The following is a 16,341-nucleotide window of genomic DNA, read 5'->3' as shown; positions in this document are numbered from 1 at the left end:
AAACAATGCTTTGCTTAGTAAGTATTTTTTTCCAGCGGAGTAATTTTCATACATTAAAGCAGTGGTTCCCAACCTTTCTGATGCCCCGCACCCCTAAAATATTTTAAATAAAGGGTTTAAAGTATTTTTTGCCCTATGCAAAATCTTGTTTTTTTTTGCAAAAAAAAATAAGTTTTATTTGTTAGACAGAATTAAAATAAAGTCTGCGTATTAGTACTGCTGTAATTGTTGTTATTTAAAAAAATTGATATTAAGTGAGCTAGTACTCTCAATGTTAAATTTTAAATATGCGTGTAGTAGTTACATGAAGTTCAGACAACTCGAATTCTTATATTATTTTCTATGAGCCATATCTGAATTATTATATGTTATTATATGTTATTTGAAATTGAGTAAATCAACAGTGTAAAAATTAATAGGCCATTATGTGACTATTAATCAAACAAGTATATCATTTTATCTGGTTGTAAGCCCAACTGTGCACCAACCAACAAGGGTTATAAAAAATGTCAATCTAAGTTTAGGCATGAAGGTTTAAAATTGTAAATGTTTGAGTTTGAACCCTGTTATCACTGAAAGAAATTATGAGAAGTTATAAACATCTCATAGTATAACATTATTAAAAACTATTGTGTTAATAATTTTTCCTAAAAACAAACTGTTCTTTTTATGTACCTGGTCAAAAGTTTGTCTAAAAACTTTTTTAGTTAACTTTTTTATATGTTGTTAAAAATTCATTTGTCAAATGTTTTAACTGTTAGAAAAAACCTGATATGATATAAATTGTGTAGTTTTATATTTAAGTACTATAAATTATATTGTAATTTTTGTTATACTTTTTTTAAACAAATCAGACTATTAGCCATTTTAAACTAATTAGATAGTGTTTATTAAATTAAAAACAATCAAACATTTAATTACTTAATGAAATTAAAACTTTTAGAAGGTTGTTACATATAATTAAAACTTTGATTGTTATTTAACTATATAACAAGTTTGCACTACCATATTTTTATTAAGAAATTTTTTTTTTAATAGTTTTTTAACTAATCTTATTTACTTTGTATTTGTTTTAAACTATTTTTGACACATTTTGAGCAAAATTGATCTTTGAGCTAAGTTTTTATTTATTAGCCCACATGAAATGCTGTTTTTCATTAAACATGAGTTCTCAATTCCCTGAAGTTCCTTAGATAAATGAATTTAAAAATAAAAACATTAGTTCTCTTTAAATGAGACTGAAAAAATCATAAAAAATACTGAATTTCCCCAGAAATCTTTAATCATATTTCTATGAGTAGAAATAGTTCTTAAAAAGAAAAAGACAAACTATTTTAACAGTTGAATTAATTGTTAGTAGTTTGAGTTTTCAAAGTTAAAATTAAATTAAGACTTTTAACGCCTTGTTTTTAATTATGTTATCATAACTTTTTCCTGTCAAAAACTTAACATTTAGGAAAAATTTATTGGATTAGAAATTCGAATGACACTTGCATAGATCTATAAAGCAGTACTTTTGAATATTGAACATCATAATAAGTTTTAAGTTGGCTTTTTTAGTTATAATAAATTTAAGAATTAAAATTTTAAGGTTCTAAATTTTTTATTTTATATATGCTTTTACAGTTTGTGAGTTTTGTATCAAAAGTGGGAAAAGCACAACTATATATTTCAAAGATTTTAAACCTTGTTTTATAGTTTATAATAAAAACATAAATTTAATGAGAACTGCTCTTATAAAATTTATAAAAATCATGTAGCTAAGTTGCATAAAGTATATATTTTAGTTTAAAGTTTTTTTTTTTTTAATTTATATTGTTTTTAGACTAAAAGATATTTTTTGAAAAATTTAATCTTATTATAAATAACTAAAAAGTTGTAATGTTTTATTATATTTTACAGATTGTATTTAAATTATACATAAAAACTTGAATAAGAATCAGTATGGTAAGTTTCAATATTTTTAATTAAGTTTTTCAATTCTTACAGGTATCACTTAATAACAAAAACTTATACTGCATTTGTGAAATTCTTGTACTTTTTTAAGCTTAAGTACGTAAAATATTACTAAATAACATAATAACATATTGGTTTATTGCATTTTACAATGTTTTTAATGTGGCTAGTTAAGCTAATTTTTCTTAATAAATAATTTATTATAATAGTTTTACCACCAAATGTTTCTAAAATAAAGTTCTAAATAGTAAATTAAGGGCATAAGGGGGTAAAACACTTTTTTTCAAAGTTTGATCTTTTTCTATATAGTCCTTACTAAGCTCAAGATGCTTTTTACAGATTTTAAAAATTCAAAATAATTTTTTTGAGATATAGTCGGTCAAAGTTGGAGGCAGCAATAGGATTCTTATGGGAGCAAATAACTTTAATTGCTAAAAATCTATCTTCTCCTATGTTTTTTGAGATAACTACCTCAAAATTTTAGGATATGTTCCTTGCAATATTTAGAAAATTATGTCAGAACAAAATTTGAAAAAATTATAAAATAAAAGTTTTATCACAAAAAAAAACAAAAAAAACTGCTTTTTTTTTATTTATTTTTTATATAAAACTTTTATTTTTAAATTTTTTTAAATTCTTTCCGACAGAATTTTCTAAATATATAAAGGAACACTTCCTAAAATGTTGAGGTAGTTGTCTCAAAAAACATAGGAGAAGATAGATTATTAGTGAAATAGTCTATTATTGCTGTTTTAGTTTGCGCCTCCCATAAGGATTCTGTTGTTGCCTCTGACTTTGACTAGCTATATCTCAAAAATTGTTTTAATCTCTATAAAGCATCTTGTAGCTTAGTAAAAACTGTGTAAAATAAGATCAAATTTCGATAAAAGTGTTTTACTCCACCCCCTATGCCCTTAAAACTAATCTGGTTTTGATTATTTTAAAGTTTATTTTTATAAGTTGGATACTTAATTGATTTGGCTTACAGCAGTGTTTAGTTTATTAAGACTTTAAGTTTATGGTTTTAACATTATCAATTTTCTATAAATAAAACAGTTATCAAACATAATTATTACTTGATTTTTAGCAGGTTTTACCACCCAAGTTTGCAAATATATGTTTTAGTTTTGTCAAAAAATAAACAGTTCAAACTAAATCTAAGTTAAACTGACATGCTAACTTATTAGAGTAATTTATATTTCTTTTTAGTATAATTAACAATTCAGTAGCTTTGTCTGCATTCACGTGTTTTATTTGTTATCTACTGTCTTAACTGGGCACACTAGATTATATACATATCTGTTAATTTTTTTTTTTACTATTGCAGTCAACTGCAAAAAACCATACTTAAATGCTGTATAAGCCATCATTTTTATTTTTAAGTCATACATTGTCAGGGCCACACTAGATTTGTTGACTTCTTTTTTTATTGTATTTCTTTTACAAGTAAACTTTTACAGTATTATATTTTACTCAAAACTCAGCCTGAATGCTGTGATAAATGAACAATAATCTAATTTATTTTTTAACTTAATTAATTTCTTGCACTTTTCAATAGTGAGCCACATTAAAACCTTGTTTAAACGCTGCCAGGGCAACACTAAATCTTTTTTTTTTGTTTTTTCAACAGTCTGCTACACTCAAGCCATACCTGAATGCCGTCAGAGCAACATTAGATGGAGCCATGTGCCTTTCAAACTTCAACTCTCAAATTGTTGAACGTCACAACAAACCTGAGGTTATTTTTTTTTTTTTATGTTGTTGTAGTTAATAGTTTTTTAAAGTTATTAAAATTTTATACTTGGTAAATGTTTTAATACTTTACGAATGCTTTTCCGATTTTTATATTGACTAATCTAATAGCTTATTATACTCTTTTTCATATAAGCTATCTTTGATTTTATTTGAAATACTAAATATTTGCTTATTTAACTATGTTTAAGTAATAAATTTATTAGCGTTATTAATTTTAAAAATAAATTGAAAATTGTTATCCTCATTTTATAATAATTCAACATTTTTGTTACAGTCTTGTTTACACAGCTCTAAATACTATTTTAGAGTTTTCTCAAATTTTCTTTTGATAATTTTCAAATTATAAGAAAGACACATTTTTTGATAAATATAATATTAAAAAACTAAGCATTTTTATTACATTCTTATTAAAACAGGTTGAAGTGAAGACATCAAAGGAACTGTTGCAAACTCCTGTGTGCATTGCCAGAAATGAGAAAGAAAAAGTTTTGATTGAACCATCCATCAACTCAATCAGAATCAGTATTGCTGTTAAACAGGCTAGTTTAATTGTTTTGATTACTAATGCCACTTGGTGTTTTAAGTTTTTTAACTCTGACATTGGTATTAAAAGCTTAAGACTCAGGATTTTGAAGGCTTTTATTTTAACACAAAGTGGTTTAGATGTTTTTCATAAATCTCTGGCTGGATTATTGGTTTTTAACATTTTATCTCTTTAAAATTTGTTACTAATGGGTATATTTAATTTTTATTGGTAGTAATTTTTTAGTTCATATCAACTATTTTTTTTATTTTTAGCATAAACTCAGGCTGTTTTTTATCTTTCAGACTGACATTTTTGCCTCAAAAAGTGGCAACCCTACTTTTAGCTTGAGAATCCTTGTGTGGTGTAAACAAATTTTAAAAACATATAAACAATATCTTATAAAAAATAATCTCAAAAAAATCTTATTTACTATTTAAAACTCTATAAAAAACTAAAGCTTATAAACAAATATATATATTATACTTAAGTTTTTTTTTGATTTTTTTTTTTTTTTACTTGAAAGTTTGAAAAATCTAAACAATAAATTGTTTATCAATTTGTAAAGATAAGACTAAAAGTAATTAAAAATTTGCTCTAAAATATTGAGTGAAGATTCATTTTTTATGTATTGATTAGCTGCTTTAGTTTGTACTTGCCATAATTTGCCTGTAGTGAACTCCTATTTAATCTCTTTTAACTATGATGTTTTCAGTTTAAAAATGTAAAGTCAAGCAAAAAAAGTTCTGTCATACTTTTTTTTAATTTGGTAAAGTTAAGGCAAATTTTTTAAACTTAACAATTAACTTTTACAATACATGCTAGTAATATCAATAAGACTTATTTTCATTTTTTGAATATTACTATAAAATAAAGTTCATGCATAATAAAATATCTTGAATAAATACTGTTACAACTGGCTGATAAAATTAATGAGATTTAATTTATCTTAATAAATATTTTGTTTTATTTAATATTATCACTAAAGGCAATTTTTAGTTGATATTATTTTGTATATTTTTTTATCATAAACAAGCTCAAGAGATTGAAATGCAGAAATTGATCAAATTTATTTTAATTTTTATTAAAAATGATTTTTAATAAATGTTCTTTTTTAGGCTGACGAAATTGAGGAAATCTTGTGCCAGAAGTTCATGAGGTTTATGATGATGCGCGCTGAAAACTTCTTTGTTCTTCGCAGAAAACCGCTCAAGGTTTGTTATGACGTCATATTACTTTTTATTCATGTTTATATTGACAGTTTTATGAGGTAGTAAGTGAGAATATGAATCTAAATTTATTTGTAATTTGTAACCATTGAAAATAAGTTTCTAAATTTATAGTTACTATTTATTTAATTTATAGTCTATGTTTAATTTTTTTAACCATTTAAGGCTATAATGGGTCTTTAAATTGTTATTTATTATAAACTTTGTTATTATTTGTATAAAACTTGTTAAATAACAGTAAGATGTTATACAGTATAATTTAAATTAAAAGAGTTGAGGATTTCAAAAAATAGCTGAATATGCCGTCATACTAACATAATGTTATTTACTGTCAACTTGTTATTTGTAATTTCAGGTGCTTGACTATTGATAATATTACAAGGCGTCAAAAGTTTACAAGCTTAATTTTTTTTCAACCTGTAGCTTCTAAAATAAAATTTTGATAAGTATTTCAAAAGTGTATTTGTTGTACTATTGTGTGTTGTAATCTTTTTTTATAATTTTTATCCAGTTTGTGAACAAATTTGAAGCTTTCAGCATGGTAGTTTTTTCTGTTAATAAATGTTGAAGTTTTTGCCGAAAAATTAAAAACTTTGTATTTTTATGCTGACTCAGTTTTATTTGAAATAATATTTTTATAAAATTTAGAGTTACAACAAGGAATTTGTATAATACCATTTTTAATCAAATCAGTTGTTCATCTAGTTATTCAGTTTTTTATATGTTCGTGAATATTACCATATATAAAACTTCTAAAATAAAATAAACAATTGCGCTAAGATGTTTATTATTTGAAAGAGGGTGTTAAATGGTTAGTTGTAAATATAATGTTGTAAAGTTATTATTTAACTTTGTTATTTATGCTATCTTGTATTAACATTTTTAAATGTTTCGTAAATGTGATATTTATGTGTTAGCACACAAGTCTTGTTTACAGTTTAAATAAACATGTATACTGTCAAATATGTAAAAAACTGAATTTTACGAGTGTTTTTTTCATGAGTAATGTTTTTTTTGTATGTTCAAAATACGTTTACATTATTTAAAGCATAAAATATATATTAATGTAATTTTTTATTTTATTTTTCAACTTAGTAAACAAATATTTACACCTGTTTAATGTGTTATCGTTATGAACATAAATTAAGAAAATCTGAATTTATGAAAACATTTTAATTTAGTTTTTAATTTAAGCAAATGAACTTCACATTATTATTAGTTAAAAAGTGATGTTTTTTAATTTATAAATATCAAAAAAAGTAGTAGATATTATTTCAAATGAAAGAAATGAAATACTTAAGGCCATAGGGGGGTCCAACATTTTTTTTTACAAAAATTAACTTTGGCTTTTATATGAAAGCTTTAAATACAAACTACAAGCTAGTTTTTATAGAATTCAAAAATATCATTTAACTTTGAGATATTTAATTTTTTGTAAACATTTTTCTATATAAACGTATGGACCGCAAATTTTTTGGGGTCAATTTTCTCGGAAATTTTAAAATTCACTAAAAATCTATCTCCTCCTTCATTTTTCAAGCAATCTTCTTCAAATTTTCAGGAAATGTTCTTTTTAATAAAATGGAAAAAACGTTACTTTAGAATTTAAGTAATTTAAAAAAATAAAAATTTTATCACAAAAATTAAAAAAAAAGTGTTTTTTTTTTCAAAAAAAATATATTTTTACAAAAAAATTTTTTAATTCCAAAGTAACGTTTTTTTGTTATTGTATAAAAATTAGACTGAAAGTTTGAAGTAGATTGCTTAAAAAATGTTGAAGGAGATAGATTTTAAATCAAATAGTCTTTTTTCGCTGTTTTAGTTTTCCTTTCCCATAGGAAACCTATTATTCGGCCCGACTTTAACTGGTCATATTTCAAAAATTAATTCGAGTTTTTTAAAACAATAAAAAGCATCTTGAAGCTTAGAAAAAACTATATAAAATATGATCAACTTGTAAAAAACCTGGTTTACCCCCCCCCCCCCCCTATGGCCTTAACAAATTCTTATACTGTTATAAATACAGTCTAATTTTGTATGCTATACACTAGTACATAAATAAGTTGTGTATAACTCAATTATGAATTATTATGATCATATAAACAATTTTGAAAAAAAAAATTAAGTATTTGTTTATTAGCTGTTTCTTTTCCACAAGATAAACGTTTAGATGGTTTTCCAAATAACTTTCTTAAAATAGCTAGATATTTATTAAAGAATTGCATAAACTAATACTTTTTTCTTCACTATCAAAATAATGTATAAAGTATAAATATTAAAATGGATATAATAAATAATTAAAAAAACTCGAATAATTATCTAATAACTAAAAAAATTTAAATAGTTTTAGTTTCATAATCAAAAGTATAAATTGTAATTTAAAGGTAAGAAATTTTGTTTTTATGAAGCTAATTATATTTTCATCAGCTTATAATATTTATATGTAAATTTATATTTTAGTCCATACACTTTTATGCATTTTTTCGTTGTAAATCTGATATAATTATTAAGGGGTATGACATTAGCTATTGATAACTAAATTCAGCACTTAACAAATGTTTAGAAGCAAATTTGATAATAATATTAACTGATTTATTATCTAGGGTTATGGCTTTTCTTATCTATTTCCAATTTCCACACTAATCAAATGTTGAAAAATTATTAAATAAAAATAAAATAATGTTAACTATTTTTTACTTCAGGGATATGACATCAGTTTCCTTATCACCAATTTCCACACGGAGCAAATGTTGAAGAACAAATTGGTCGATTTCGTAATTTACTTCATGGAGGAAATTGACAAAGAAATATCGGAAATGAAATTATCCGTTAATGCTAGAGCTCGTATTGTGGCTGAAGAATTTCTTAAGAGGGTTTGTTTTAAAATTTATTTTTATATTTATATTTTACTTTTTTAATTAAGTTTAATGTTTTTAATTATCGGTCAATACAAGAGCTTGCATTTTACAAAATATTTCCTTGAATTGTTAGAATTTAATCAGAGTTGCCAAAAAACCTGGAATTTTAAATAAAAATCACTTCTGAAACTCTAAATAAATTTTAAATTTAAAGTAGTAAAATTTTAATTTGACACAAAAAAATTTCAACCTTAAACTTAACTTTAAAAGAAAAATAGACCCAAAATGGTGTACTAAAAAACTTGAAAGAAATTTCTCAAAAAAAATTGGCAACCCTGTTTAATTAATGGTGTAATTATTCTTTTAATTACTTTATTTTTGGTTTTAAGACAAACAGAATCAGTTAAAATATAAAGAAAGAAGTACGGCACTTAAAGGAATTTTATTTGGTTAAGAATTATTTGGTAAATAATGGTCCTTAGTATAATTCATTTTCTCGAAGAATAAATGGTTAAACAATTATCAAAAAACGAAACTAACGTTGACTTAAAAAGTTTTGTTGTATTTGCGTTTCTTAAAATTGTTTTTTTTTTTTTGAAAATGCTTTTAATTGATTGAAAATAAATTTTAAAATTCCTGAATATATTTTTTTAGTTTTAACTAAAGCCAGAAATTGTTTAAGATTTTTTTGTATTTTTCATTTTAACAATAGTAAATCAATCTAGATATTAAAACACAAGGGTAAATTCAATAGTAAGTTTTTCTTAATGTTTTAGTTTTGATAAAATGTAGTCTGTGTAAATTGTTATTTGCAGCTACTTAAAAATTTTAATTATCCGGAAATGATTACTAGTTTGACATATAGTCTGAATTAAGAATTTGATTAGTTGTTTTCATTTATGCTAGTATATTGTACAAACTTATTTTTTATCTTAAGTTTTGTATTGCAAATATACATAAACGATTTTATAGTTTTTTTACTTTAAAAGCTAATAAAAACTTCATTCTAACATTGATAATAAACTAATTTATTATTTTCCACAGTTTTAAGAAGACTGGCTAACAATTACCATTCCAAATGTGTGGAACTACATGTGATTTAACTGGAAAAGTTTTTATTTAATTGAATTTTTTCAGTTTAATTTTAAACACTTTCACTTTTAATTGGATACTTTTGCAGTATAGATAAATATAACAGCGCCTTTCTATTTTAACAGCTTTTATTTTCGCATTTCTCAACAATTTATTTCTATTTTTTAGAAATTTTCTACTTTTATCATCGCGTTTTACATTTAATAAATTTTAGAATCGTGCGCTCAATAATAATAAAAATATGTGTAAAATTTTTATTTTTTGATAAACTCTTTCCTTAAAAAAAAGTTATTGGGTAAAATTATCTTGGAATATGGTATTGTAATTACTTTGATTATTAAAGCAACTTCGAATAATTTGGGTTACTTTTACCATACAATTTTATCATGGTAAAAAGATATTTTTATCTTTAAGAAATTTGTTGACATAATTTATGAGTTTAGTTCTTACAGATCCTTATCTGTTAAAATCTTATCCATTTAAATTATAATTGTAAGTTTTTTATTTACTTTACAAGGTAGGTTATATATGTGTATGTCTTTACATTAATTAGTTTTGATTTATTATTTATCCACGAAGCTTTACATAGATCTATTATTTTTAAGACATTAAGTATTACATACAATTTTAAAGAACTATTGTCCAATTTAATTACATTGTATCTTAAAATACTTGATTGAGAATAGATATTTTTCACAAACTAAATTAAAAATCATAGTTTATGAAAAAAAAAATATTGTTTTATGAACAAACTTTGGTAAGTACATTCCTTACTGAAATCAATTTTTTAAACGTTGTATTTGAATTATAATTTTTAAAAAATAATTTAACTAGAAAAGGTTTGTTTATTGCAATGTTTTTTCCATCACTGACTTTTTTTTTTGTTTTAAAAGCTTTACAGTTGAAAAGTTCATTTTTTCTACGTTTCGAGCCTTTTTATCTATGTATTAGTTTTACTAAACGCTTAAATTTTTTTCGCCTAGGCTTAAAATAAGATTAATACTATTATTTTTTAAGTAGCCAAAAATCTGATAAATCTTTAGACAGCACAAGTGTATAACATAGAGAGTTCTTCATAAGACATGCATGCAGTTACAAACTCTTGATTATTTAAGGATTAACTTTACTCAATAGCTTAGTGTTTCCCAAAACTTATTATTTACGTGTTTGTATAAACATTCAGCCATACACTTTCTATACACATTTTAAGAAAGCACTTTCCTAGCTTACTAGGAACAGATTTTTCTAATTTTAAGGAAAGTTTTATTTACGTCTTAAACAAAGCGATAAGAATTTAGTTTTTATTTGAACTGTGCAAACCAATCATGTTAAAACGCAAAAATTTATTGAATAAATAGTGGAGTTTATAAGTATTTTAAAAGATAGACAAACAAAGTTTGCCTGAAAAACTTTTTTTTTTCTTCAAATTTTGAAACTAAATTAAATTCTACCTTGTAAAGCAACCCTTTTTGTTATAAAAATTTTAAGTATGTTACATTATTTCGAAATACTTTTTTTAAAGAAAGTTTATTGAATAGAAAAAGATCGTTGTCAATGTTGCATCAACTAAATGGTTATCTATCAAAACTTTAAGTTTGTCATTTCTTGAATTGTTCTAAATTATAAGTTATCTTAGAACTGCTATTTTTGTCAAAGTAATAAAAAAGATAGTGTTTTTGATTAAAAAAATATTATTAGATACTGGCCTATAATATAAAGAAAAGGTTAGAAATACGGCTTCATTTTAAAAGTTAGTTAAAACTTTAATGTACTAAATAAATAACGAATTTTACTATAGTCGTCTAACTTTCATGTTATTGAACATTTTTCTTACTTCTATCCAACTATTAAACATAGCTATAAAGTTTTATGTTTAAGAAATTTATGAACTATTATGAATAGTTAAGAATAGTAAACTTGATTAAAAAAGCTTAAATAGGCATAAAAATTTTGCATAAACTATTTCGAAACTAAATATTTTAAGTTATTCTGTATGTATAGATTGAAATATATCATTGTTTACTTTTGTATATATGTCAACTATTAAATTTTAATCATAGTCGAATCGTACAGTTCTGGGTTTTTGACATTAGAATTCCTACTACATTAGACCAAACACTTGGTTGTAAATTTTTCTTAGTCTATTTTAACAATTTCTAAGGTTTTAAACAAAACTTAACCTTAAACCTGAAGATTTATAAACGAGAACAATTTAATCAACAAGATTTACGCAATTTATATGAGATTATCCTTGCAGTAAAAAATGTAAATCGTAGCAAAAGTTATATTAGATAATAACAAAATCTAATAAATTTATTATTTTAAAAGGAAAGCATTTGGTATTAAACGTAAAAAAACTTCATTAGAGAACTTAAACTGACAGTACAAAGACCACGGAAGTGCATATACGCTGAATTGATTTAATTTTCAATTTCAACTAACTAACTTTTGCATGATTTCTGATCACAAAAAGTACTTCATACACTTATAAAAGCTAACCTTTTTTATGTTTTACCAATTATAGACCTTTTGGAATTTCAAAGTCTGAATATTGCTTTCGATATCAAAACCTTAAAGTTTTAATAAAAATCTGTTAGTTATAAAATACACTTAGATAATTATTAGATATTAGATCTAAGCACTAAAATAGTTCAAGTTTTTCAAACAACTATATATTAATGAATGCATTAAAATAAGAGGATGTATATAAAACTGTTATTTTTTCATAAACTAAGTTTACTATATTCTAATAGTTGATGGATAGTGCATATTCTTAAAGTACTTCGTTTTATAAAAAAATTATTAAATGGTTAAATTAAAAAGTTTGAATTTAGTTTTTAGATGAGTTTTTTTTTCGATCGATGGTGTTTTATATCAATATTACTTAGGCAGTTTCATAAATAGCTAAACTTTCAAATTCAGTTTTGTGCAATACAATAATGTTCTTAATTACTTTAAAATAAAAAATAAAACTTTTTAATTAGTAGGTTTTTCGACATAAAAACGACAAAAAAAATGTATTTTCAATTACTTGAGATCAATAACTTAGTATTAATACTTTATGGTTACCGTTTTTATGTACTAAAAAGCAGCTAAAATTATTATTGTTATCAATTTCAGCACAGCTTCCAAACTAGTGTGATTTTTAATCTACAAGCTACTAATTTTTTTTTGTCTGCTATTAGTTTTGAGTTTTTTTTTTAATTCATAAAAGTTTACTTACATAAAAGTGTACTTATGTAAGATTTTTTTTTTATTTATGACAATCTTCAAAAGTTTTTGTTTGCTCTTTTATATGTTTATGTTAAAACTTTAGACTTGTCTAACTATTACCATGTATTAAAATTGTAGCTAGTTTATAATCTGTTATTTAAAAAGTTATTAGATAGTTTAGTAAGCTAACTAATTTTTCTAGTTTTAAACATACATAAGTTTTTTTAATACTTATGTCTGGTAAGTCTTGATGGTTTTGAAAAACGTTTTATTAAAAAAAACTGTACAATTTCTAGCAAGTGTCTATACAGTACAATCAGATTGATTCTTAAAAGAGTTTAAGTACTCTTATAGACAAAAATCATAGCGCTAAAAATTTTAACTGATTCGGATAAATGTGTTTTAACCATCTTTTACGAAAGAATTCTGAGTCTTGTACCTAACTTGTAAAAATATTTACTTTAAAAATTGGATAACATCCAATGTAAATAACATACTTTACTATAAAATAGTTAGCTATTGATAATTTTAAGACTAAATATGTTACTGCTGAATTTAAATAGACTATATATAATTATAGTTTTATGTGGTTTCCGGATATACATAATAAATAAAGAATTCATGTTCTAATTAAGTTTTTGTTTAGTTTTTGCTCTACTTCTTTGTATTTAACATTTTTTCAAACTAGACAAATATTATCTTCTTCTGAAGCTTTTGTTTATTGTTTTGTTTTTAAAATTCTGAAGTAAAATAAAACTTACATGCAAACAGTTTACCATACCCTTAAAGTTTTCAAGTTTTCAAAGTTGTTTTTATAATCTAAATGTTATTAAATGAATTATTTTTAAACAAGCTCATATAAAAGCATAAAGTTAAGATAATATTAAGTTTTTTATGTCATCAATAAGATTATTTACATAAAACTTTTCTTCTGCTAAAATTTCGAGCCATTTCCTTTCATGTGAGAAAATCATGCAAATAAAAGTAAACAAAAACAATAAATATAGCAGAAGTTTGTTTACTTTATCTAACTAATAAACTAAAAGTTTGAATTTCTTTGTTATTATTATAAACTATATTTTACTTTATTTATTACAATTTAATAAGTCAATCAAATTGTTTTATTTCTAACTTTTTTAAACTTACTGTATTTGTTATTTCAAATTTAACAAAACTGTCGAAAACTCAACATAATTTTAACAAAAAATTGATTTTAACTCGATTTTGTCGACTTTTTTAATGAAATTTTTTGTAACTAATAAAAAAGCTTTAAATTATTACTCAGTTACAAACTTTTAGTTTTAGTATTTTAAAAAAAGCTATAAATATATTGAAAAACTACAAAAAAAACTAATTGTCTTCATTTCTTTTTTTTTATTAATTGTTGTAGCTACTATTTTTTTAACAAAATAGTTAAAATTTATTAGTTTCTATTTTGAAATTGTTCATTTATAGTTCTTGACTTATTTGTTACTTATTAGTTTATTAGTAGTTTTTATTTCGTTGAACTCAAAACAGATTTATTTATTGTAATTAATATATATTTAGCAGAAGTATATGTATAAAAAAGTATTATTTTTTTGTATGTTATTATAAGCAATGAATAATCTTAAAGAGTACAAACGATTAAACAATTATGAAAAGAAGATTTACATAAGAAATGGTAACTCTAAACTGATGGTGCCAATGTTACTTTTGATAATATTTATTCTTTGTTTGCTTGTATTTGTGTTATTCATACAAGTGCAGACATTGAAAAACTACTTAAACAAAGCAAACAAATCTACCTTGCATAATGATACTGTTTACAACTTTACTAGTTCAGTTACTCAAATAAGTTTTGTGTACAATAGTACAGTTAGAAAAGTGAACAGCTCAACTGAAGCAACAACAAAACAGTACAAATTTTTAACTACAACGAATAAAAGTCTTACAAGTTAGTGAAGTTAATATTTATAGTTGAAAAAATAGTACATCTGTAAACCTTAGAAATTACGTTTATTCTAAAAGTTAACTTATTCTAAAACAAATAGCAGCTTTTTTAAAGTTTGACTTGGTTTTTTTATTTACCTTTTTTTTTAATTCTAACAAGGTTTTGTCAAATAAAAATAAATTTAAACTTTATTTTATAAGTTATAATTTTAAAAAAGATTTAACAAAATCTGGAGCTTTATACTTTCTATTTTTATAAGTATACGTTTGACTAAGTTAAAAAAAAGTCTTATAGTTTTTAGTTCCAAGCTGTATATAAAAGTTTTTTATGTAGTCACTTCTTGCTATAGATAAATTTAGAAACTTAATTAACTTATAACTCTTAAACTAAAATTTAAAGGCAAGTTTGAAAACTTCTGTAAAAATTTTTACTCGGAAGATATTTATAAGTAAAACGACCTACAAATAAATTGAATGTTTGTAATAACAACTTTTTGATCTATATTTAAAGATAGTTAGATAAAACATAATATGCTAACACTTGTTTTCAGTTAGTTTAGATTTTTAAAAAAATATTTCAAATGCTAAGTGTTAAATTATCTGAACATTTTATATGATTAAACTTTTACAGTATTTGTCAAATACCATATTACAATTTTCAGAGCGAGTACAAAATGTTACTTTGGCAGCACTTAATAATACTAGAATTCAGTCTAAGTCAGGTTAGTACAATTACCAATACTAAAGTTCTAATTGTTTTAACCAGCTATAATGTCAATCAATATTATGCAAATATAGGAAACCATAAAATTATTCAACCTTATTTTCGAAAGTTTTATCTGTTTTTTTTTACTTATAAATGTTTATCTGTTGTCTAAAGTTTAAACTTTTATGAAAGTTTTAGTAAAAAATCAAGTTTGCATCTAACTTGATGTTACTTGTGACAAATTTTAGTTTAACAAGTATTTTTTTTTATACACAAGTAGCTATTCTAGTTTTTTTTATTGTGTTAAGTGAAGTATCAATTAAAAGTAGTTTTAAAATGCTAATAACATTTTTCATCTCTGTATGATTTATAACTTTCTTTATTTTAAATACTTTTCACTAGTTTCTAACTTAAAATAATGTTTATTCACAGGAAATAAAACAGTGAAGTTTGTAGTAACAGCGACTCCAGGTGATTGGTATCAATGCTCATCCATGTGCAATAAATTAGGAGGAAACCTTCTTTCAAAAAGTCTGAAGGATCTAAGAGTGAAAAAGTTTTTTTACTGACATAACTAACAATTACAAACTTTATCTACTTCGACCCAAGTTTAAAAGTTTTAAGGATTCTTGAAATAAAAATATTCTGCTTTACTACAGCGGTAAACAGTTTATACATTTTTCTGCTTAAATTAAATACAAAACTAAACATGAAAAATTAAAACTAAAAGATATGTATATACTTATCATAACTAATCTATACTATTTTATTATTTTGTTTCAAACAGGGATTTACTAAAAACCATTCAAGAAAACAACGACAAAAACTTGTGGGTTGGACTCACAGACTCCCAAAAAGAAGGCGACTGGAGACTTCTGGACGGATCGAAAGCTGAAAACCTGACACTTGATTGGTCCAAGAACGAACCGAACGATTATGGCAGCGACGAAAACTGCGCGAGTATCGTAAAAGGGACTTTTTATTTGAACGACCTGAACTGCGATCAGAAGCCGTTTTCGGCTGCGTTCTATGGTTACAGATACGCTTTGTATGGACTGTGTGAGATATTTGGTTAAA

General features: G+C 23.5%; 2 protein-coding genes across 2 annotated transcripts; both read left to right on the top strand.

Moving 5' to 3' along the window:
• Nucleotides 1–1,900: 1,900 nt before the first annotated feature.
• LOC145841739 (actin-related protein 2/3 complex subunit 4) lies at nucleotides 1,901–9,671 on the top strand. The gene is made up of 6 exons (XM_082949093.1): nucleotides 1,901–1,947; nucleotides 3,587–3,694; nucleotides 4,128–4,250; nucleotides 5,353–5,448; nucleotides 8,166–8,336; nucleotides 9,366–9,671. Exons 1-6 carry the CDS (start codon nucleotides 1,945–1,947, stop codon nucleotides 9,369–9,371), a joined length of 507 nt encoding a protein of 168 aa, XP_082805219.1. The 5' UTR covers nucleotides 1,901–1,944; the 3' UTR covers nucleotides 9,372–9,671.
• A 4,593-nt stretch (nucleotides 9,672–14,264) lies between these two features.
• Nucleotides 14,265–16,341, top strand: LOC145840883 (uncharacterized). The gene is made up of 4 exons (XM_082948230.1): nucleotides 14,265–14,562; nucleotides 15,221–15,280; nucleotides 15,697–15,820; nucleotides 16,052–16,341. Exons 1-4 carry the CDS (start codon nucleotides 14,304–14,306, stop codon nucleotides 16,338–16,340), a joined length of 732 nt encoding a protein of 243 aa, XP_082804356.1. The 5' UTR covers nucleotides 14,265–14,303; the 3' UTR covers nucleotide 16,341.

The sequence above is a fragment of the Thalia democratica genome, chromosome 7, assembly GCF_965202585.1.
Source record: "Thalia democratica chromosome 7, ktThaDemo2.hap1.1, whole genome shotgun sequence".
Taxonomy (NCBI): Eukaryota; Metazoa; Chordata; class Thaliacea; order Salpida; family Salpidae; genus Thalia; species Thalia democratica.
This window is presented reverse-complemented; position numbering and strand designations above follow the sequence as displayed.

Coding starts and splice junctions, on each gene's coding strand:
- LOC145841739 (XM_082949093.1), top strand. Junction 3,695..4,127: donor AACGTCACAACAAACCTGAG/GTTATTTTTTTT, acceptor TTATTAAAACAG/GTTGAAGTGAAGACATCAAA. Junction 4,251..5,352: donor TCAGTATTGCTGTTAAACAG/GCTAGTTTAATT, acceptor GTTCTTTTTTAG/GCTGACGAAATTGAGGAAAT.
- LOC145840883 (XM_082948230.1), top strand. CDS start 14,304: ATGGTGCCAATGTTACTTTTGATAATATTTATTCTTTGTTTGCTTGTA. Junction 15,281..15,696: donor TAGAATTCAGTCTAAGTCAG/GTTAGTACAATT, acceptor GTTTATTCACAG/GAAATAAAACAGTGAAGTTT. Junction 15,821..16,051: donor AAGGATCTAAGAGTGAAAAA/GTTTTTTTACTG, acceptor TGTTTCAAACAG/GGATTTACTAAAAACCATTC.